This window comes from Hypanus sabinus, chromosome 2 (genome assembly GCF_030144855.1).
Source record: "Hypanus sabinus isolate sHypSab1 chromosome 2, sHypSab1.hap1, whole genome shotgun sequence".
Lineage (NCBI taxonomy): Eukaryota > Metazoa > Chordata > Chondrichthyes > Myliobatiformes > Dasyatidae > Hypanus > Hypanus sabinus.
Genome location: NC_082707.1, coordinates 29156923 through 29179735, shown reverse-complemented (window position 1 = coordinate 29179735; position 22813 = coordinate 29156923). Strand labels below are relative to the sequence as shown.

The 22813-nt window shown below is 42.1% G+C and overlaps 1 protein-coding gene across 11 annotated transcripts in view; it reads right to left on the bottom strand.

Annotated features, from left to right (window-relative positions):
- Positions 1–432: 432 nt before the first annotated feature.
- LOC132407396 (transcription factor Dp-2-like) overlaps positions 433–22813 on the bottom strand; it is a 261808-nt gene continuing 239427 nt past the window's right edge. For 5 of the 11 annotated variants that reach the window (XM_059993849.1, XM_059993859.1, XM_059993868.1 and 2 more), the window contains 3 exons: positions 22123–22289; positions 2865–2964; positions 434–2572 (listed from right to left, as the gene is read on the bottom strand). In XM_059993849.1, the coding sequence (XP_059849832.1) occupies positions 2377–2572; positions 2865–2964; positions 22123–22289 (463 nt within the window). In that variant the 3' untranslated portion in view covers positions 434–2376. Of the gene's footprint in view, positions 2573–2864; positions 2965–22122; positions 22290–22813 lie in introns of all 11 variants that reach the window. The other 6 variants (XM_059993882.1, XM_059993838.1, XM_059993892.1 and 3 more) reach the window with 2 other exon arrangements.

Genomic DNA, 22813 nt, shown 5'->3' with positions numbered 1-22813 from the left:
ATGTTGTGAAATTTGCTGCTATGTGGCATCAGTACATAATAATAAAAACTGAATTACATTGTGTATATATAGTTAAATTAAATAAGTAGTGCAAAAAATTAGTGAAGGTAGTGTTCACAGGTTCAATGTCCATTCAGAAATCAGACAGCAGAGGGGAAGATGCCGCTCCCGAATCACTGTGTGTGTGCTGGCAGGCTCCTGTACCTCCTCCCTGATGGTAGCAATGAGAAGAGGGCACATCCTGGGTGATGGGAGCCTGCAATGATGAATGCTGCCTTTTTTGAGCATCATTCTTTGAAGGTGCCCTGTATGCTGGGGAGCCTGATGCCCATGGTGGAGCTGTCTGAGTTCACAACTTTCTGCGGCTTATTCTGATCCTCTGCAGTCCATACCAGTGAAGAAGCTTTACACATGTAAAGAAGATCAGTCAGCTCCCATCTGATTGTCTTTAAATTATTTTATTCCATGTTCTACAATACAATTTTTTTTAAAAGTTTATCTTGGAAATATTCGCCCTGATAAAACAGGAATCATCACCAAAGGCCATGCAGGTATGTTCATCAGCACAGTCAATAATGATGTCCTTGTTTTAAACCATACCAAAAGGTATGTATATCATAACATATCACTTGTAGCACAACAGATTTCTTAATATATATATATATAAATATACACACGGTGAACAGATTTCTACCAAGTGGATATAAAACTTCAATGAAAAATTAAGAACATGGCTAATTATTTACAAAAGGAGAACACAATAGGATTGAAATTGGTACTGGATATTCGAAGACAGACAGTAACAAACTACAGCTTATCACAGCCCTTCTGATATGTGGTCACTGCAATAGTAAATGGCATGTGACCTAGAGAAGGCTGTCTGATACGCTGATGCCTCTTCTCCACAAATGTCCATATCAATTCACCCTCATTGAGCTCATCAAGGTTTACATCTGCAGATGACAGACTTTGAAAGGAGAGGTTGGTGCATGAACGCATAGCTGTAAATTATTTGAATTTCAGCAATTATTCTGTCTGGTGCATCAGGCAGAACCTGTATTTTATCTGATATTCTTCTGTGAGAGGAAATCAGGTCAACTAAAAGAATAAAAGTTACATCTGAAAAAGATGGCCGCTTTTACCATCATACAATGTACATAAGCTGGAAGTCAGTAATAAAGTGATTTATTACACTACTTGTTATTTTATTTCTCCTCTACCTGAAAATGCTTCTTGTTCGGCTATAGCTCTCTGGATCCAGTCATCCCCTGGTTCTTCCACACAAGGATCATAATTCACTAGTGATCCTCTACAACTGACTGTTGCTAAATTATTTGACTACTCCTCTTCTGGGCTGATTCTATTCTTGCCCGATCTCGGAATAAGTAGATCTGAGTGGAATTTGCTGAACAGAGATCGGGATAGCTAAGTCTAACCAATCCTCTAACTGAGACTGGAGATGAATCGCAGTGACTTGAGAATTAGCTAATTCTAGGGATGGAAGTTGGCACCTTTCGAATCAGTACAGAGAAACATCTCACCAGATCAGTCAGCACAGCCACAGGGCTAGAGTGCAGCCATCTTAAATGTGTTGCTGATCACCGTTTCTGGACTTGATCAACACCTTGGACTTGCTCTGCTCACCTTCTGGATGGACGCCATTGGAAAAAAAAGGAATGCTAGCTGATTTGTTGCTCAACACTCAGAAAATCATTCACAGTCAATTTAAGACAACAAAATTAAACTTTCGGGGGGGGGGGGGATGGGGGTGGGAAGGGATCCTTCCAGACGGATACTACACATTAGCTTCCGCCTACATCGGAGTCGCTTGCTTTCAATATGGGCAAACACGTGAGGAAGTTATGTTACTTGCTCCAAATACTTCACTGCCTCAATGCCTCCGTGGGCTCCACTAGCCTCAGCATGTAAAAATTGGAACATAACTAAAGCAATTTGTTTCACTTCAGCACATCTCCAAAATCCAAACATCACCCACAAGAAGCACATTTATAACTTCAACACTGGAACAACCGAACTGTCTACCTCACGGCTTTCCTAAAAGGTAGAAATGGTCAAGGGCAAGATTGAAAGGTAAAACAAACCAGAACAAAAAAAAAGTAGCAGCTATTAAAACTGTGCCAGCCAATCAACTTTGGATCATTTTTTACTGGATGTAAAAACGTGTAGCAACAAGCTCGAGGCTGCATCACAGGATTTCCGTACATTCACACAGCGTTGGTGTTTATTATTCTCCCCTCAGCTTACAGCCTGCTAGGGTCAGTCACAAAGTTGACAAGAGCGAATGGTGAAACACAGTACAGTACAGCTTCATTAAAAGCAGACATGAGCAGCTTGAGAAGTATGTCAGAACCCTCCTTACTCTCCTTCAACAAGCGAAGAGCAGTCATCTTCATCATCGTCATCATCCTCGTCATCGTCATTAAATGAACATGGTGTTTCGCCTCGTGATTCAAAGTGCGATGCAACGCTGCTTGAGTGGTGACTCTGTGGAGCAAGAAACTGTCCTGTTGCTAAGGCAACTTCTACATCCAATGAAAAGCCAGGGTTTACACTGTTGGATAAAAAAGAAAGAAGAAGCAGTCATGTAGCACAGCAATAATCCATTTCTTTCATTTGGCTGTTATACTCTTGGGTGGAGGGTTGGAAGCTATTTAGTATATTTCAGCAAATTGCACTCAATGGCAGGTTTTCAAATTTTGACAACAACTTGGGAAGGCATAGAAGTGATTATTAGAGGAGAGATTAACAGGTTAATCAGAAATTACTAATAGTTTAAGAAAGTGTTCCCCATTAATTTTTAAGTCTGAGGTATTGAAATACAAATCCAGCCGTAGCTTATTTACCTTGACTGTGAAACAGATCCAGTTGTTGACAGAGCGGAGGCAGCCTGCACTAGATCTGAAGGCACTTCACTGTTCGCCCAGGATGTTCCTTCTGCCATTTCTATCAGAAAGAAGAATAGCTCGGTCATAATTCTAAAGCAGGGAAAATGCATTGAAAGCTGCATGGACCACTCCCCCAATGCCTGCACCGCACAATCAATACATGCCGTAGTTAGCAGTTTTCCACTTCCTCCCCCCCTTAATCAGCTGATGAAAGGAATAGTCTTGAGTTTTCAAAAATGCCTTTAATTGTTTCAGGGAATTCCAAAGTGAAGTCCACTATCGTAATGTAGAATAAAAGTTCCGTGGAATTAGCATGCAATCTACTTTTACTTGCATTAGCTAGGTTTTGTCGTCGTTGTGGAGTGTCTTAATATTCAACCTCATCTGAAAGATTGCACCCCTGGGCATTGCAAGACTGTCCTCCACTGTGCTGGTGAGTCAGCCAAGACCAAGTACTTGCCCCCAGAGTGGATCTTCTGAAAGTTTAATGTATACCTTTCTTGTGAAGGCTGCTCCTATGATACTACATGCCTGTGATGTTGCTGTAAGGCTGTTTAATGTACCCGTGCATACATGCAGCTGTGCTCATGACAATATAATTCAACTCTTGACTTTGAGTCACAGGCAAGAGTGCGACCACTAAGCCAATCAGTGTGGGTATAAACAGACTCCCCTCAATAGTATAAGCAACTAACACAGACCAAATATGTGCAGGAGGGTTGTAGTATTTCTGAAGCCAACATTGTATGCTCACAACGCACCAAGGCCCTAATGTGGGAAGAAACCAGAGCATCTGTGGAAAACCCACACAGTCACCAGGAGAGCTTACAATCTCCTTACAGACAGCAGCAGCAATTGATCTCCAATCTTTATTACAGCTCAATGCTAATCTACCACACCGCATTTTTACACCACAGACAGGTGCCAATCCAAGACAGGGGCTGGAATTCAAAGCTGCTTGGTTGCTGTTTTACAGTTACGTCCTAATGCAGCTAACCCAGCCCCTCAAAGTAAAAATGTAAATATTATAGGCTGCTTGAGGAATTCCCTGTTCATGAATACTAAACTGGGGGTAAATTTATCAAAGATTCAAGGTACATTTATTATTAAAGTATGCATGCAGTATACAACCCTGAGATTTGTCTTCCCACAGGCAGTCACAAAACAAAGAAACACCATGGAACTCGTTCAAAGAAAAACATCTGCACTCCCCTCCCCCAGCACCAAGCACAAAAATAATCACAAATCCTTCTCAATTCCTATCCAGATGCCACAATTACTTAACTCCAGAAGTCACAAGTTTAAACATCATAAAACATCTTGACTGGAAGGTTTGATAATGTTGTTGAAGGAGACTTAGACTGAGTTGGCAGGGGAATGAGGCTCCGACTAGGTGTTGTGGGGAAGGTACAGTCATAGATTATAGCATATAGAACAGTATAGCACAGGAACCCACAATCTTGTGCCAAAATAATTAAACTAATGACACCTATACAATTAGGCTAATGATCTGAGGAGATCCAGCAAGAATATTTATCAGAAGCGCTGCGTACATAGAATTCTTAGTATTATTAAGGATCCCACACAGCATCCTCTTTGACTTTCTACATCAGGCAGGAGACTCCGATGCATAAAAACGAGAACGGTCAAGATGGGGAACAGTTTCTTCTCCCCAGGCCACTGGACTTCTGAACTCCCTGCTGCATCGTATTCGAACTGTCACTGGATAATCTGTTCTCTGCCTTACAATATTTGATTTTAATGCACTTTAATATGTGTGATTCATCTGTAGATTTTATCCTTACCTTCATAAGTTATCGTGTGTTATGTGTATTACTGTGCTTTATACCCTGGTTCTGAAAAATGTTATCTCCTTTCTATATACATTAGGCGGCTATATATGTTATATACGTGTATATAGGTAAATGACAATAAACTTGACTTGATTAATCCCTTCTGCCTGAACATGGCCCAGACACCAGAGATGAGAAAAAATAATGTCCAGTAGGTAAAGCAGGCAGGTAAATAGACAAAGGGAATACAAAGCTAAATTGAATCTATTTTAATGCAAGCAGTCTAACTAGTAAAACCAATCAGCCCAAAGCTTTAATTTCTCATGGACAATGATCGTGTTGCCATCATTAAGACATGGTTGATCACAGGGCAAGACTGGCAACTCTCTTTAGCCTGGGGTAGAGGGTTATAGATGAACAGAGTGGATGTAAAAGAGGAGGTGGCACTGCATTGCGAGTCAAGGAATTCAATTTTGAGGGAAGACATCCTTAAATGCTCCTCAAATGAGCTATTTTGTGTAAAGACTAGGAACAAAACGGGAGACAGTAGAGGAATAAATATGTAGGCAAAATGGAGAAAAATGTAATAAAGTTAAGCCTACGTCTACACAGTACCATTCAGGTCACTGAAGTTTCTGTCATCAAGTCATTAATTAAGTAACTGTGCCACGTACTGAAGGTACTTTGGCAAAGTATGACACAATTCCTGAGACACTGAACTGGTTAGCTGCACCCAATGTACTGCCAATAATACTTGCTTTATTTAACATATAAATAGCTGTGAAGAAAAACTGTGAGCCAATAAATATCAACGAAGTCCACTTAGTGCACATCTCTTAACTAATCACCTCAGTTCCTTCTACCGCTTCCACAACAGACATGTCAATACTAATCCCAAGTTCTCATGTCACCAAGTCATAGAATCATAGAAAAGCACAGCACAGAAACAGGCCATTTGGCCCATCTAGTCCATGCCGAACCATTCAATATGCCTACCCTCATCGACCTGCACCAGGACCATAGCCCTCCACACCCCTACCATCCATGTACCCATCCAAACGTCTCTGGATCATTGAAATCGAGTTCGCATGCACCACTTGTGTTGGTAGCTCGTCCCACGCTCCCATGGCCCTCTGAGTTCCAGATGATCTTGCGATATATATGGAGGAATAAAGGTTCCTTAAAAAGTCAAATTGTACCTCGCTGTTTTTATATGTGATGCACACATGGTGTGATAACTTCATGAGCCACTACTGCAATCCTTTTGATAACACAATGACTGCTCTGCAGAGCATGAAAATCAGCAGTGATGACTCACACTCTGATTTCCACTCGTCCTGCAGTGAACAATTGATCCTCAACCTCCAGCAAGTGCCCTCAGATTGGTGAGTCACGGCCTCACTAAAACATCCACTCATTTCATCAGAAATAAAACCCCCGCAAAAGGTAAAGCCTTGGCAACAATTCTGTGTAAACTCTAACCTGTGCTTTACAATATCAGCTTGCAACATTCAACGCTGTTTTCACTACAATGATGCTGAATGCTATATGCAATAACTGCAATTTTAATATTAAAACATGATCACGTCTACTCATGATTATTCTGCAGACCCAGGGGCTGAAATCTACAACCAAAAAAAAACTGCTGGAGGAGCTCGGCAGGTCAGGCAGCCTCTGTGGAAGGAAACAGACAGCTGACATTTTGGGTTGAGATCCTTCATTTAAAAAGGAAGATGGGGGGGGGGGTGGTGGTGGTGGATAGCCAATATAGAATGGTGAGGGATCCAATGGCAGATGCAATCAGGTGGAGGGAGAGGTAGAAATATGGGGGAGGAGATGATAGCCAAAGACAGCAAAGGGCTGTAAATGATGGAATTTGATTGGAAAGGAAGGTGGAATATGGAACCAAATTAGGCAGGTAGGGCGAGTACATGGGAACAGTAGGGAGAAATGGTCCAGTGGTTATACTAGGTTCTTTTCTATTTTTGATAATTTTGTGCTTAAAATCTCAAATAGCCTTTTAAATTTACTTAAGGGACATTGATTCCAGGTATGTCATATGAGGAGAGTCAATGTTTTCTGGAGTTTAAAAAGGAGAACTCCATGAAACAAACAAAATTCTTCAGGATTCATCTGGGTGAGATCAGGCTGACATTTGCCCTGGTTAGGCTGTCTCACTCAATGTAAGATTCAGCTTTTCAGGACAGAGATGGGAAGAAATTTCTTCACCTAGAGGATAGTGAATATTTGTTGAAAATACTGTGACTGACTTTCACAGATCTCCTGGGCCGGGAATTCCACAGACTGTTAGCTTTTGGGACTTTGCACACTTCAAAGAGCTTCTTAATTCTTCTCAATTCAAGAGCTGATTGGTCAGGCCAGCTTAAGGGAAACCAGAGGCATAGGGATCAGCCTTAATCTTTCTGAAAAGCAAAGGCAGGGGATGAATAACTACTGTCCTTATTTGTTTTGATCTTGTAACTAATAATTTGCAATGAAATATACTATCCACAGTAAACATGGCTGGTGAGTTCAAGTTTAATTATCATTGAACCGTACATGAATACAGCCAAATAAAATGGTGCTACTCCGGGGCCAAAGTGCAAAACACAGTACCAACAGTCATACACTGCATAAGGCACATACAGGACACATGAGGCAGCAGTAAACCACACAAAAACACACATCATCCAAGTCCCTGAGTCCATAGATGTTGCAGCGGTCTGTGGTCAAACAGAATACATCTTATCTGCTGCTGAGCAAACTCTGGCGAGCACCACGGACTCCAACATATGTGCCTCACCACAGTGCCTCTGACTCTCCGGTGGAGTGCACTGACTCTGCTCTCTCTCCCCCTTGGGGGCCGCAGACAGGCGCCGCCGCGGTTTGGGCCTAGTCCTCGCCACAACTGAGGCCTACGCTGCCCCCCACCCCCCCCCCCCCGCCAACAGATCGGTGAATTGGAATTGCAGCATTCTATGTTAAAAACGTCCAGCGGGGTCTTGTGATCAAAGAAAAGTGACCTGCTGTCAGACAGCACATCTCCTTCGCGCACTGACTCCAACTCTGCGATTCAGGCAGCAGCACAATCTGCACCCAGTCCATCTCCTTCAGTTTCTCTGCCAACGACCAGCTCGCTGACGGGGTAGACCTCCAGCACTTTTAAGTTCTTAATATCCAGCAAGGTCTTGTGATCATAAAAGAAACTGTTTCAAAAAGACAACGCCTTTTAAACCTGTAGCAATGAAGACCAGTGTGCCATGTGCCCTCCAAATTGGCTGCTCTACCTGCACACTAATCTTCTGAATCAACTCACTGAAATTATACCTCGTAGCAACATTTACAAGCTTCGTATTTGGCAAATATTTTTTCTGCTTATCCAGTCAAGATTAACAGCCTCACACTTTCCTACATCTCTCTCGATTTGCCACCAGCGTGTCCACTTAGGTTAACCTGTAAGCATCACCGTGTGCAGGCTAGATGCAGGAAGATTGTTTCCAATGTTGGGGAAGTCCAGAACGAGGGGTCACAGTTTAAGGAGAAAGGGGAAGCCTTTTAGGACCGAGATGAGGAAAAACTTCTTCACACAGACAGTGGTGAACCTGTGGAACTCTCTGCCACAGGGAACAGTTGAGGCCGGTTCATTGGCTATATTTAAGAGGAAGCTAGATATGGCCCTTGTGGCTATAAGGGATCAGGGGGTATGGAGAGAATGCAGGTACAGGGTTTTGAATTGGATGATCAGCCATGATCATACTGAATGGCAGTGCAGGCTCGAAGAGCCGAATGACCTACTCCTGCACCTATTTTCTATAATGTGTTATGAATGTACCACAGCTCTGAGGGGCCGAAGGGTGCGGGGTAGCCCCCTCCTTTGTGAGAATCGAAAGATCACTATTGAGTCAGTTCAGGGGGCCCAGGAAATGAGAAAGAGACGTGCAGAATGTCTCGCTTCCCCGGCGATGTAAAGCTACGGGACATGGCCATTGTTTCCGGAAGGCGAATTTCTGGATTGGAGACTATGCTACGTGAACAAACCTCAGGTACAATGGGCTGGTTGAGGGAGAGATTGCATCACCCCCAACCTGATTGACATCTACGACCCTGCGAGTCAGGATAAAAGAGGGTCTGTAGGAACAGTCCCTCAGACGCACCAGAAGAAACGTTAAACAACCACGTAACAGCAGGAAGTCATCTGAAGGAGGCCACGTGCATTCAGTTCTGTTGCTGGAACTGGTGGCTGGAACCACGGAAAACAGCTTTTAGCTAACAACGGGGAAACCCACTCCCCTGACTCAATGGATTGGCATCATAAAAGACCTGGGCAAGTTTAAACCGCCTCGCTCTTAAACCCAAAAACGCTGCAGCTTGAACGAACTAACAGTGACTGTTATATTTCCATCGGACAATACATTATCCCCTAGACAACGATAGAGCTACTTCTTATTGGTTATTATTATACCCGCGCTTTAGATTTATATTGACGACGTGTATTATTTGTATGTTTGCATTAATCTTATTTTTATGCCCCTTTATCAATAAATACTTTTTTAAAATAGTACTATCAGACTTCAAGGGACCTCTCTATCTTTGCTGGTAAGTGACCCAGTTACGGAGTACGTAATAAATGTTTCTATGATCAACGAAAGGAGGGGAGGAACACTTAACAGGCATTTGGACAGACAGGGAATAGAGGGATATAAACTATATGCAAACAGTTGAGTTTAACCTGCATCATGGTCATCACAGACACAGTAGCCGAAGGGTCTGATCTTGCACTGTTAGTCCATGTTAGAGAAACATTTAGTATTCTTAAAGCAATTGACAGCCTAGATAATTAAGCAGTTTCCTCTGGCAGGAGAGAGGTAAAATTGTTTGACCCCTTAGGACTGAGGGGAGAAAACTGTATATAGGGCACTGTAAGTCCTCTGACTTCTATAACCCAAAATGTACTGTTGTGGAGTCTGTACAAGAGGGTTTTCTGATACAAAGAGAATCAGTAGATCTAGAGTGAAAACGGAGAATACTAAAAATATTCCTCAAGTCAGGCCAATGTTCAAATTGTCCCAAAAAGAGTATTTATCCAAAACATTATATCTGTTTCTCTCTCCACAGATGCTGCCTGACATACTGAGTATTTCATGCAATCTCTCTTTTTAAATTTCAGAAACATGTATTTAGCTTTACAAAGGATTTGGGGAAAGGGTAAGTAAGGGCTTTTTAGTTGAGGTAATTAAGATAATTTGAATAACTGGTTTGGGGGCTGTAGAAGACAAAGATGAAGTGGCTTCTCAAACTGCAAGTCATGAAGGGCCGCTACGAGAAGATTTAACAATAATAGTTAAAAAGGAAGAATCCAGATAGTGAGGAACTAGATGGGGCGGATTGGAATTAGGGATTTAGTTATGTAGGTCTTTCTAAAGGACAAGAATAACCCAATGGGCTGAATGGCAGCTAACTTATTTGGGCAACGTTGACATGTTCCTAATCCATCCCACAACATAAGTGGGATGAATTCAGAATACTAACCTTTCGCACATTTTTTTAGCTGTTTCTATTGGAAACGGTTCTGTCACATAAAGTGGACACTTGACACTTGTACCTTTGTAGTCGTTAATGACCTGTTTACATTGCAACAGATCTCAGTTTCTTGCAAGCTGTTTCAACTCCTAATTAACCTGCCGTCCTGATAGCAAAATGCATAAAGACTTCCTAAAATATTAAAGCAGGACTCCGAATTGCCCATCGACTCACCCGGAAACATTGGTCTTTTACGTGCTTATGCCAGTCTCTTTCACAGATCTTTTTAAGACAAGTTTCACAAATTTGTCTTACAAAAATAACTAAAAAATATGAATCCACCAGCTTGTAGTCGGCACTGAATAAATGATAATAAATTCAGAAAAGAACAGAACCTTAAAGAATGTTTTCTGAATGTCAATAGGGAATGGGTTAGTAAATGTTGCTATGGTAACAGCTGGAGCTGCTGGAATTAAATATCCTCTCTTTCTCGACCCCCTACCTTAATGGAACAAAGGGGTTTTCAACAAAGCTTTGAATTTCTTAGTATTTCCTTTTAGTTGCTTGCAATTACATACTCAGAGAGTCATTAACCACTCCCTCCAAAAAAAATTGAGCAAAAAACATGCAACGATAACAATATAAACTAACTGTGAGGGGTGATGCAGATAATAATTATGTTTCCTCTCACCAGCCGAAACACATAAATCAGAAGCACTACATTTCAGCAGTGGTCTGCTATACATCGGGCGCCGTGTTGAGGGGTAAGATTAACCAGACAAATTTTCAACCCAGTTCTAAAGGCAATAAACAGGGAGCCATCAGAATTAAAGTGAAAATAATTGCCACAGTGCACTGATAGGCCAGGCAAGTTTGAAAAGAGCATTCACATAAGCAGTGCAGAGATTTAGTTAAAGGCATATACCTATCGAAACTGAGGGTCATGGCAACATTTATTATCTTCACTTCCCGGCCTTTTGGGGCAAGGGAGAATAATTTTGAAAGCCTTTAATTTATTAGACATTTTTCAAAATGCTGTTTCAAAGGCATAAACAGCAAGTTGTATAGAACTCAATTAACCAGAAATTCTTATAAGCAAGGTCATACTTTCAATGACTCAGCATACAATTCTTTGTCCAAGAATAGCATTGAATTTGCCAGCTTATTGACAAAATACAACAGAAGCAAAAACATACATCTATAGATGGACTACCACAACTTCAGGATATGCTAATTTGCTTCAGAGTGAAAGGAATGTTTCCTTAACAGCAGTCAATGTTTTAACATAGAGAATTGCAGAACCTCATTTATGCACAACAGACTCACAGTGAGAAGACAAAAGACCAGCTAATCTGTTTCAGTGATGCTGATTAGAGTCATAGAGTCAAAAGCGTACCACAAAAGACTGTAAATTACTAAAGTAAAATGTGCAAAAGATGAATAATGAGGTAGTATTCATGGACCATTCAGAAACTGAGGATATCAACTAAGGCTACATCCACACTAGACCAGATAATTTTGAAAATGCTGGTTTCGAGTAAAAACGATAGGCGTCCACACTACGCGTTTTTGAAAATATCTCTATCCACACTGAAACGGAGATTTCGGCGAATCTCCTCCTCCTGCGCATGCGCAGGACACATCTACCGAAAACAAGCAACATGTCTGGTGTTGAATCTCGCCGTGAAAGTGCGCGTTTGTGTAGTTACAGACTAGAAAAACTTAAAACGACGGACAGCTGTTGGCTCTCGCGCAGAACTTAAAACTAAAAAAAATACTGGAGCGTACGGCGGCAACCGACGGAGTTCACGGGCAGATTGACCCGGCTGACAACGAACATTGAAAAACTGACCAACTCTGTTGCATTAATAAAGCACCTTGTTAAATGTATAAAACATGTCTGCATCAGTGTTATCTTGTATCTTGTATTGTCAGAGAAGTACTTGCATAAATAGGTAAGCCACCTTCATACGAGCAAGGACAGAAAATGACAAAGTGAGTACAGTATACTTATTTATTCAGTAAGTTATTTGGTCAAAGTATTTGGTGAGTACATTTCTAACTCTTCTGGCTTCAGTCTCATTGCCGTCTGTTCTGAAATTGTTAGGTTGCATTCAAGAAAACAATGAAATAGCGCGCTACCGTCTGATAGCGTTTTCAGAAGTCTCCGGTTACATTGTCCACACTGATCTGCCCGAGAGGCGTTTTCAAAAATAACCCACCCTGGAAAGCGTTTCTGAAAAGCTCTGTTTTCAGGGGATGAAAACGCCATATTAGTGTGGGCAGAGGGTAAAAACGAAGAGAAAAGGCTTCGGTTATGGATTTATCTGGCGTAGTGTGGACGTAGCCCAAGTTCTAATCAACCAAGAGAGAAATATTATAATTCCAAGAAAATTCATCTCCAGACTTCTGGACCAAGAAGTTTGCAACTGGATCCTTGACTTCCTAACCTGAAGACTGCAATCAGTAAGGATAGACAGCAACATCTCCACTATGCAATTTCAAATTCCTGGGTGTCAATATCTCTGAGGTCCTAACCTGGATGCAACATATTGATGCAGCTATAAAGAAGGCAAGTCAGCGGCTATACTTCATTAGAGGTTTGAGGAGATTTGGTTTGTCAACCAAAACACTTGAAAACTTCAACAAATATACCGTGGAGAGCACTTATCTCAAAGATGTCACACCTGCTCCTACATCTCCTCCCTCACTACCATTCAGGGCCCCAAATAGTCCTTCCAGGTGAGGCGATGCTTCACCTGTGAGTCTGCTGGGGCCTTTTACTGTGTCCAGTGTCCCCAGTGTGACCTCCTGTATATCAGTGAGACTGACATAGGTTGGGAGAACACTTTGCTGAGCCACCAACGCTCCGTCGGCCAGAAAAAGCAGAATCTCCCGGTGGTCACCCATTTTAACTCCACTTCCCATTCTGACATGTCAGTCCAAGGCCTCCTCTACTGCTGTGATGAGGCCAAACTCAAGCTGGAAGAGCAACACCTTATATTCTGTCTGGGTAGCCTCAAACTTGATGGTGTGAACTTCAATTTCTTGAACTTCTGGTAATGGTTCCCATTTCCCTCTCACCAGATCTCCTTCCCTGCCCATCACCTCCCTCTGATGCCACTCCACTTCCTTCTATCCGCTCCTATCAGATTCCCCCTTCTCCAGCCCTATATCTCTTTCACCAATCAACTCCCCAGCTCTTCACCCCCTCCCGCTCTGGTTTCACCGATCACCCCCTGCCTTGTATTTCTCCCCTCCCCTCCCCCCACCTTATTACTCTGACCACATCTTTTTTCTCCAGTCCTGATGAAGGGTCTCAGCCCGAAACGTCAACAGTTTACTCTTTTCCATAGCTTGGCCTGCCGAGTTCCTCCAGTACTTTGTGTGTATTGTTTGGATTTCCAACATCTGCAGATTTTCTCTTGTTTGTGAGTAGAGAGAATTCTGACTGGCTACATTGCCGTCTGTTGTTGGGGGGGGGGGGGGGGTGGTACTGCATAAGATTGAAATAAGTTGCAGAAACTTGTAAAATTAATCAGCTCCATCATGGGCACCAGCCCCCCTAGTATCCAACGTGTCTTTGAGGAGTGGAGTCTTAGAAAAGTGACGTCTATCATTCAGGATCCCCTCCTCTTCTCATTGCTACCGTCAGGAAGGAGGCACAGAAGCCTGAAGGCACACACTCTGCGATTCAGGAACAGCTTCTTCCCCTCCACCATCCGACTTCTGAATGGACAGTGAACCCATGAACACTACCTCACTACTTTATTATTTCTGTCAATTTGCACTACTTATTTTAACTATTTATGACTATATAACATACACACTTAACATAACTCATTTACCCCCTCTATATTTATTTACCCTGCATTGCATTATACTGCTGCTGTAAAGTTAACAAATTTCACACCATATGCCAATGATATTAAATCTGATTCTGACCATTATTGTACTCAACATTGGTGCCCCACAAGGCTGTGGCTTTAGTTCCGCATACACTCATTATCTACCTCATTATAGCCTTGAACCTATTGTCTGTCAGTATTGCATTTTTTCTGCAACACTTTAATCGCCACTGTTATGCTTTACATCAATGCACTGATGGGATGGAATTATCTGTACTGACAGCATGGAAGTCAATGTTTTTCACTATCTCAGAGCACGTGACTACAATAAGCCAATTTACCCACTGAAATATTTATCTGGATTCTTGCAATAAAGTTTTCAATAATCAAAACAGAAAATGTTGGAAATATTCACGTGGTCAGGCAGCATCTATGCAAAGAAAAACTAATATTTCAAAACAAAAGTTCCATCAAAACCAGGGTAAAGAAAACAAATTATTTTAAAACGGAACATTTGGATATCTAATACAATGTTATATCATGTAATGAAAGCAAAGAGAAAGAGAAAAATATGAAAGAATGAAACTTCACACAGGTGGAAGAAAACCTGCATTGCTAGAGAAGTTGTGTGGCACTGACATTTTTAAAACTTACTGACTTTGACAGATTTTGGTGATGCTGGAAGGTTAATGCCTACTGTCTATCGCCAATGATCGCTGACCGACTGGCTGGACCATTGCAGGGGAAGTTAAATCAGTGGGTCTGAAGTAATAATTTTGTGCAGGTTTAGTGGTTATTAGATACTTAACCAGAGAAACTCAATATATGAATGCAGCAGTGATAGTAAGTGACAGAACATAACAGTTTCCTGATTTATGTACTCATTTCTGCAGAACTGCAGCTCTTGGAGCTACTGTCATATTATTCTCTAACGACAGTGACTGTTAACAGCTTCAATGTTCTTTTTCGCTGCAAAATCTGGGCCATTGCAAAGATAAACTAAGCAGCCCCTTCCTGTATAAACGGGGAATGTTATGTAAGAATATGTGTGGGCGTGAGATTTACAATAAGGACATTTTTGAGTAGGCTGGTCTAATCAATTACAAAGAGAAAGTCGATTAGGGCTCACAATACCACAGGACAACCGATTTTATTTTAGATTTTACTTAATTATTACAACATTTATTTACACTACTTGCTGTTTATATGATCACTACATTGTGGTAATCACAAGAAGTGATTATACCTTCTGAAACAACGTGACTTTTTTTTCCATTTCAGAAAGGGGTTTAACCAGTACAGTATCTGACTGAAACGCCACTTCTCCCATTGTTAAAAATATATTCTTAACAATGGGTGCCATTGTAAGTTCAGCTCTGTCCCTCCATAATGAACTAATTTTTTGGTGTAGTTGTTCAATCCCCATTGTAGGATGGATATGGAAGTTTTTAGTGAAGGTGTCGAGGATACTGCCTGATGAGGTTGAGCAAGATAGGGTTCTTCCCTTTGAGGCGAATGGGGACGAAAGGCAACTTGACAGAGGTGTATAAGATGATGAGGCAAGATAAGCTAAGATCAAGCGGACAGCCACCAGAGACTTTTCTCCAGGGTGGAGATGGTTAATACAAGGGAGCATCATTTTAAGGTGATTGGGGGAAAGTATAGGTGGGATGTCAGAGTTAAGTTTGCTTTTTTTTAAAACATAGAGTGTGGTGCCTGTGTGGATCACCCTGCCAGGGGTGGTGATAGTGGCAGATGCATTAGGGGTATGTAAGGAACTCCTAGGTAGCGTATGGATGATAGAAAAATGGAGAGCTCTGTAGGAGGGAAGGGTTTGTGTAGGGTTCCCAACCTGGAGACCATGGACTCCTTGGTTAACGATCAGTGTCCATGATATAAAAAAGGTTGGGAACCCCAACATCAAGGGCCAAAGGGCCTGTACTGCATTTTAATTTTCTATATCCTAACTTCAACATCAATAACAGCTGACAGATTGAAAGGTCAGAAGCAACAAGTATTTGTTGGATATATTCATCCTTTTTAATTTTGTTGATAAAGATTAAACTCTGTGACTAAGATAAAAGGGATTTTAATTTCCATCTTAATAAACCGTAACCGTGTTTTAATATAGTGAAAAGGCCAAAGGCATTTCACAGGAGTGCTAATGAACACATTGACTCAAAAGCCACACGAGGAAATCAGACTAGATCACTGAATCCTCAGGAAGGGAGGTGCACTGCGAGGAGCACCTTGCATCTGAGATGCGAAGAGGTATGGAGAATTTGTTCCAGAGCTTGGGGGCCTGGAATTGAATCAAGTGGCCAGAGTCAGGGAATCCCAGATATATTCAAATATAAGTTGAATATGCATCACTGGGGGATGAAAGGTGTGTTGAAGCTTAATGGTGAAGACGAACCCGTGGTCAGCTCCATTACTCCGAGCCAATTAAAGTATCATACAAGATTATGTTGTCGAGGATGAGGGCAGAAAATGTACAAGTGCTCGGCACTGTCCGCCTGTGTTTGACCAGTCTCCCTCCCTACTTGCTATTGAGCAGGAGCTGTAGGAGTCTTGCGTCCCATGCAACCAGCTCTGGGAGCACTTGTTACCCAGCAGCGATCGGGCAACTGGCCAGGCTTCACTCGCCTTCGCGTTGGAGGGGCTCCGCAGCTGTGGACTTACTTGTGGGATTCTTCAGTTCATGTTTCATGTCTTTTCGTTTGCCTTTTTTGTTTTACTACTGGTGCGATTTGACCGAGGTTTGAAGGCCCGAGGCTCACTACTCTGCAAGGCTTACTCAGTTCAACACTGAACCGACTGCAGGTGCAGACACACTTTCAGGGACTCTGCGGTTAATGCTATGTGAGTTATTTATTACCTTTTTTTTTAATTGCTTGCATGATTTGTTTTTTTTTGCACATTGGGTCTTTGTTGTGTGGGTCTTTTTATTGGGTTCATGTTTCCTTGTTTGTGGCTGCCTTCAGGAAAACGAATCTCGAGGTTGTATACAGGAAAAATATTTTGATAATAAATTATTTTGAACTTTGAAGTTTAATTGTCATTCAGTCATACATGCGTACAGCTAAACAAAACAGCATTCCTCTATGAATTTTTTTTAAAGAAAAGTGTGAGTGGGGGCCTGTCAGGACTTGTCTGTGGAACGGGAGAATGTGGAGTGAACTGAAGACAGACTTACGCAACAGTTTTAAAAAGTGGACAGAACCTGTCGGTACTTGTCTGCAGAGTGGGAGATCGCAGAGTGAGCTGAAACTAGTTCCTTGTGATTTTCAGGCGCCAGTTTCAAAAAGTGAGCAGGGCCTGTCAGGACTTGTTCGCAGAGTGAGGTGGAGACAGCCCTTCAGGACTTTACGTGCCAGTTTTAAAAAGCAAGTGGGTCTGTTGGAATGTGTCAGTAGAGTGCGAGATTGCTTGGGTCTATAGGAACTTAGCAAGAGTCAGGAAAGAGAAGTGAAGTTAAAGTGGAGCAGCCACCGTGTGTGTGGGCCAGGGTTAGACAGGTCAAGCTTTGGTTCCACAGGCTTCGGTGAGAACAGGCGCAGGCTAGAACTTAGTTTTGGGACATTAGAGGTACAAGAAGTGTTGACAGGATGGTTGTAGGTCAGGTAGTAGAATGCTCCTCCTATAAGACATGTGGTTTCAGGGCACCAAACAGTCTCCCTGATGACGACATCTGCAGGAAGGGCAGCCAACTTCAGGTGCTGACTGACAAGGTCAAGGAACTGGAACTGTACTCAGGACCTCCCGGAAGGCTGCGGACATCATAGATTAGATGTTGACTGAGGTGGTCATAGCCAGACTGCAGTCTTCAAAAGGTAGATGGGTGACCACCAGGAGAAGAAAGGGGGGTAAGCAGTCAGTGCAGGGTTCCCCTGGGGCTTTTCCTCTTAGCAATAAGTACACCTCTTTGGATACTGCTGGGAGTGGGAGGGGTGAAATGACCTATGATGGGCACAGGAGCAGTAGCCAGCTCAGTGGTACTGTGGCCAGCTCTGAGGCTCAGCAGGGAAGGGTAAAGTCCAGGCAGTGATAGTGATAGGAGACTTGATCATTAGGGGAATGGACAAGATATACTGTGGGAGCCAGGATGAGAAAGAGGGAGTCAGAAAGAGAAGGCTGGATGGTGTGTTGTCTCCCAGGTGTCCACAATCTCTCAGAGGTGCTGCAGAAGATTCTCAAGAGGGAGGGAAAGCAGCTAGAGGTCATAGTGCACATTGGCACCAATGACATTAGTAGAATGGGGGAAGAGATCCAGTACAGTGAGTATATGGAGTTAGGAGAAAGGTTGAAGAACAGGACCTCCAAAACAGTATCTCTGAATTGCTCCCAGTACCATGTGCTAGTCTGGGTGGGAATAGGAAGATAATACAGATGAATGAGTGGCTGAGGAACTGGCAAAGGAGGCACGGATTCAAATTCCTAGATCACTGGGAACTCCTCTGGAGAAGTTATGACCTGTTGCACCTGAAACCAACGGAGACCAATATCCTTGTGGGCAGATTTGCGAGAGTCTTTGAGGAGGGGAAAGTGGCCGGAGTGATTGGAGTGAAAAGGGGGCAGTTGGTAGATGCAGTGTGTCGTGAGACTGTGAGGAAGGACAGGCATATGATTTGGCAAAATTGCAGTCAGTGGGATGAACTGAAGTCTAACATGGGGCAAAATCGAAAAGGGTGATGAAGACAGTACTGAAGGTATTATGTTTCAATGCAGAGTAAGGTAGAGGATCTCCTAGTGCACTTAGAGGTTGGCAAGTATGGTGTTGAGGGCATTGCTAAGTTATGGCTGAAAGAAGATCATAGTTGGGAGCTTAACATCCAAAGATACACCTTGTATAGAAAGGGCAGGAGGGTAGGCAGTGGGGGTGGTGTGGCTCTGTTGGTAAAAAGTAGAATCAATTCCTTAGAAAGAGGTGGCATAGCATCAGAAGATGTAGAATCTTCGTGGGTAGTTAAGAAACAGCAAGGGTAAAAAGACCCTAATGGGAGCTACATACAACCCTCCAAACAGTAGCCAGGGTATGGGAAACAAATTTCAGAAAGACAAGTAATAGGGCGATGATAATCATGGGAGATTTCAATATGCAGGTAGACTGGACAAAAATCAGACCAGTGACGCATTCCAAGAGAGGGAATTTGTAGAATGCCTACAAGATAGCTTTATATAGCAGCTTGACATTGAACCCACTAAGGGAAAGGCAACGTCGGATTGGATGTTGTGTAATGAAACAGATTTAATTAGACAACTGAAGGTAAAAGATCCCTTAGGAGACAGTAATCATAATATGATAGAATTCACCCTGAAATTTGAGAGGGAGATGTAACTGTTGCCCAGGTGCTTCACCAGTCGCAGCTTTATGGGAGAGTAGCAAAGAGAAAGCCACTGTTTAAAAAATAAACACTCATATGAAATCTCAGCAAGAGTTTTCCAGAAGGCATGTGGGAGATGTCAGCTGGAAGAGGTTCTATGGTCTGATGGCAACAAAATTGAGTTTTATAGCCATCACATTAAATACTCTGTTTGGTGTAAGCCGAACACCTCACATCATCAAAAGCATGGTGGTGGCTGCATCATGTAGTGATGATGCTTCACTGCAGCAGGCCCTGGAAGGCTTGTGAAAGTAGAGGGTAAAATGAATGCAGCAAAATACAGGGAAATCCTGGAGGAAAACCTGATGCAGTCTGCAAGAGAACCACAGTGTGACTTGGGAAAAGATTTGTTTTCCAGCAAGACAATAACCACCAAGCATAAAGCCAAGCTTAAAAACAACAAAGTTAACGTCCTGGAGTGGCCAAGTCAGAGTCCAGACCTCAATCCAATTGAGAATTTGTGGTTGAACTTGAAAAGGGCTGTTCACTCACGATCCCCATGCAATCTGACAGAGGTTAAGCAGTTTTGTAAAGAAGAATGGAGAAAAATGGCAGTATCCAGATGTGTGAAGCTGATAAAGATCTATCCACACAGACTCAAGGCTGTAATTTCTGCCAAAGGCGCATCTACTAAATACTGACTTGAAGAGGGTGAATACTTATGAAGTCAATTATTTTGTGCTTTATATTTGTAATTAATTGAGATCACTTTGTAGAGATCTGTTTTCACTTTGACATGAAAGAGTCTTTTTCAGTTGATCAGTGTCAAAAAATGCCAAATTAAATCCACTGTGATTCAATGTTGGAAAACAATAAAATATGAACACTTCCAAGAGTGGGGGGGGGGGGTGGGAGAGAGAGAGAATACTTTTTATAGGCACTGTATGAAGGTAAACTAGCCAATGAGATTACCAAAAGTTTTTTTCAGATATATAAAGAGCAAAAGAGAGGCAACTGGGGATATTGGACCACTGGAATATGATGCTGGACAGGGAGGAATAGAGGACAAAGAAATGGTGGATGACCTTAATAAGTATTTTGCGTTAATCTTCACTGTGGAAGACATGAGCAGTATGCCAGAAATTCGTGTGTCAGGGGGTAGAGGTGAGTGTGGTTGCCATTACTAAGGAGAAGTTTTGGAAGCTGGGAAATCTGAGTGTCGATAATTCATCTGGACCAAGTGGACTACATCCCAGTGTTCTTAAAGAGGTGGCTGAAGAAATCGTGCAGGCATTATTAATGATCTTCAAGAATCACCAGATTCTGGAATGGTTCGGGAAGACTGGAAAATTACAAATGTCACTCCACTTTTTAAGAAGGGAGAGAGGCAGAAATAAGGAAATTATAGGCCAGTTATCCTGACTTCAGCGGTTGGTGAGATGTTGGAGTCCATTATTAAGGTTTTGGGGTAAAGAGAGGCACGTGATAAAGTAGCATGGTTTCCTGTAGGGGAGATTTGAAGGACAGAGATGAGAAGGAATTTATTTAGCAAGAGGATGGTGAATCTGTGGAATTCACTGCCACAGATCGTTGTGGAGGACGAGTCATTGAGTATATTTAAAGTGGAAGCTGATAGGTTCTTGATTAGTCAGGGAGTCCAAGATTACAGGGAAAAGGCAGGAGAATGGTGTTGAGAGGGATAATAAATCAACCATGATGAACTGGTGAAGCAGCCTCGATGGACCGAGAGGTCTAATTCTGCTCCTATGTCTTATGGTCTTCTTGAGATGGTACAAGGCTGGAGGAGATGACATAAATGAGGATGGGCAGTGCCATGAATGGATATAACAAAAAGGGCGAGAGTTTAAAACAGAGGCAATGCTTTGTTAGATGCCTGAGAAGTGTTTTGTGCAAGTTTTAATTTGGGATGACCTCAAGTTTAGAGACAATGAAATGTAGGGGGATAACTAGACATGGGATGATAGGGGTAGAGTTACAGAAATTGTAAAGGACCACTCCAGAGATGCCTCAGACACGTGGCCACAAAAGTGAATGTGGAGTCAAATATGACAGAAGTTTGAGAAGAACCAAAATTATCTTTGAACTGATGTCATGAAGATTGATAACATTCTACTCTTACATCTTATGGCGATTGAACAGAGACAAAGAGGTCTTTGGTCTTCCTAAGATATTTTGTTGGGAGGGAATTCTGTTCACCCAGTGTTTTCTGGCAGACATGCTGTCTGATTATTTAGGGTTTGTGAATAGGTAGAACGGAATCCTATAGGTGTACGTGCGGAAACCAATTCACTCTTTTTGGGTGATATTGCTGATTTGCAGATTGAACAACTGCAGGAATTCTAACATGCCAATGATAGATCCACGGTGGCACCATCTGCAAGGACGAGGGAAGAGAAGCCACTTCCAGTGATTCGCAAGTTATGAATGGACCAGACAAGTATGACCCCAATCGCTGGGTGACAGTACAGAAGGAGATTTATGCATAAATATGTTGTATGAGAATTCAAAACTTTTGCTAACAATATGTGATAAAAGTGGAAAATACAAGTAAAATTATTAAAACAGATTAAACAGAACTACACAGATATAATAATTAACACTTGTTTTGCTTAAAGCAGGCCAAACCATGCACTAGGTTAGTTTTTAAAAGATGGTTCTGTAAAGAATATAATAAAGAGCACAGAGGACTCAAACCATTCATGTCACTAACCTGCAATGTACGGCTGCAACACCTTTGGCACCAATGAGTTTGCAGTTTTTAAATTTTCTGGAGTGCATTTGCCGGATTCCAAGCCAAAGGACATTCCCATACGTTTCAGAACTTCAATATCATCATGAATCTCAAAGGTGTTGTCAAAGTTGAAGAGATATTCAAATCTGAGAAAATTGGCAGCAATTTATTTAAAAGTTTACTGAGCAATTCACACCGATTCAACTTTCATTACCTTTTATCTTTTATTATGTAAGATGCAAGAGAATATAAAGGATCAAACTAAGCTGAAATATGTCTTTAACTGCATTTAGTCATCAAAGCTAAGTGCAATCAATACACTCATATATACTGGCTTCAATCACTGGAGGCCTTGCAGAGGAATTTGACCCAGAGTTCATTGCACTGTCTCTTTTTTTATTAATCTCCCTAGAAGCTTAAAAAGCTGGGATGGTGGCAGGGAAGGTTCCCAGAGAGATGTAAGAGATGGTGCATCATGACGCTCCGTGAAACATGGGCGGAGCAGTTGATCATTTTTGGTCCACCTTGTTGTGATTCAAATAAATCACTTTTGTTGTAAGCTAATCAACCTTGGGCAACTAGACAACGGCAGGTTAAGGCAATTCTGTCAAGGATTACTCGACATCTCAATAGAGCACCAGAATAAGAAGGTAGTCATGGCAACCATGAC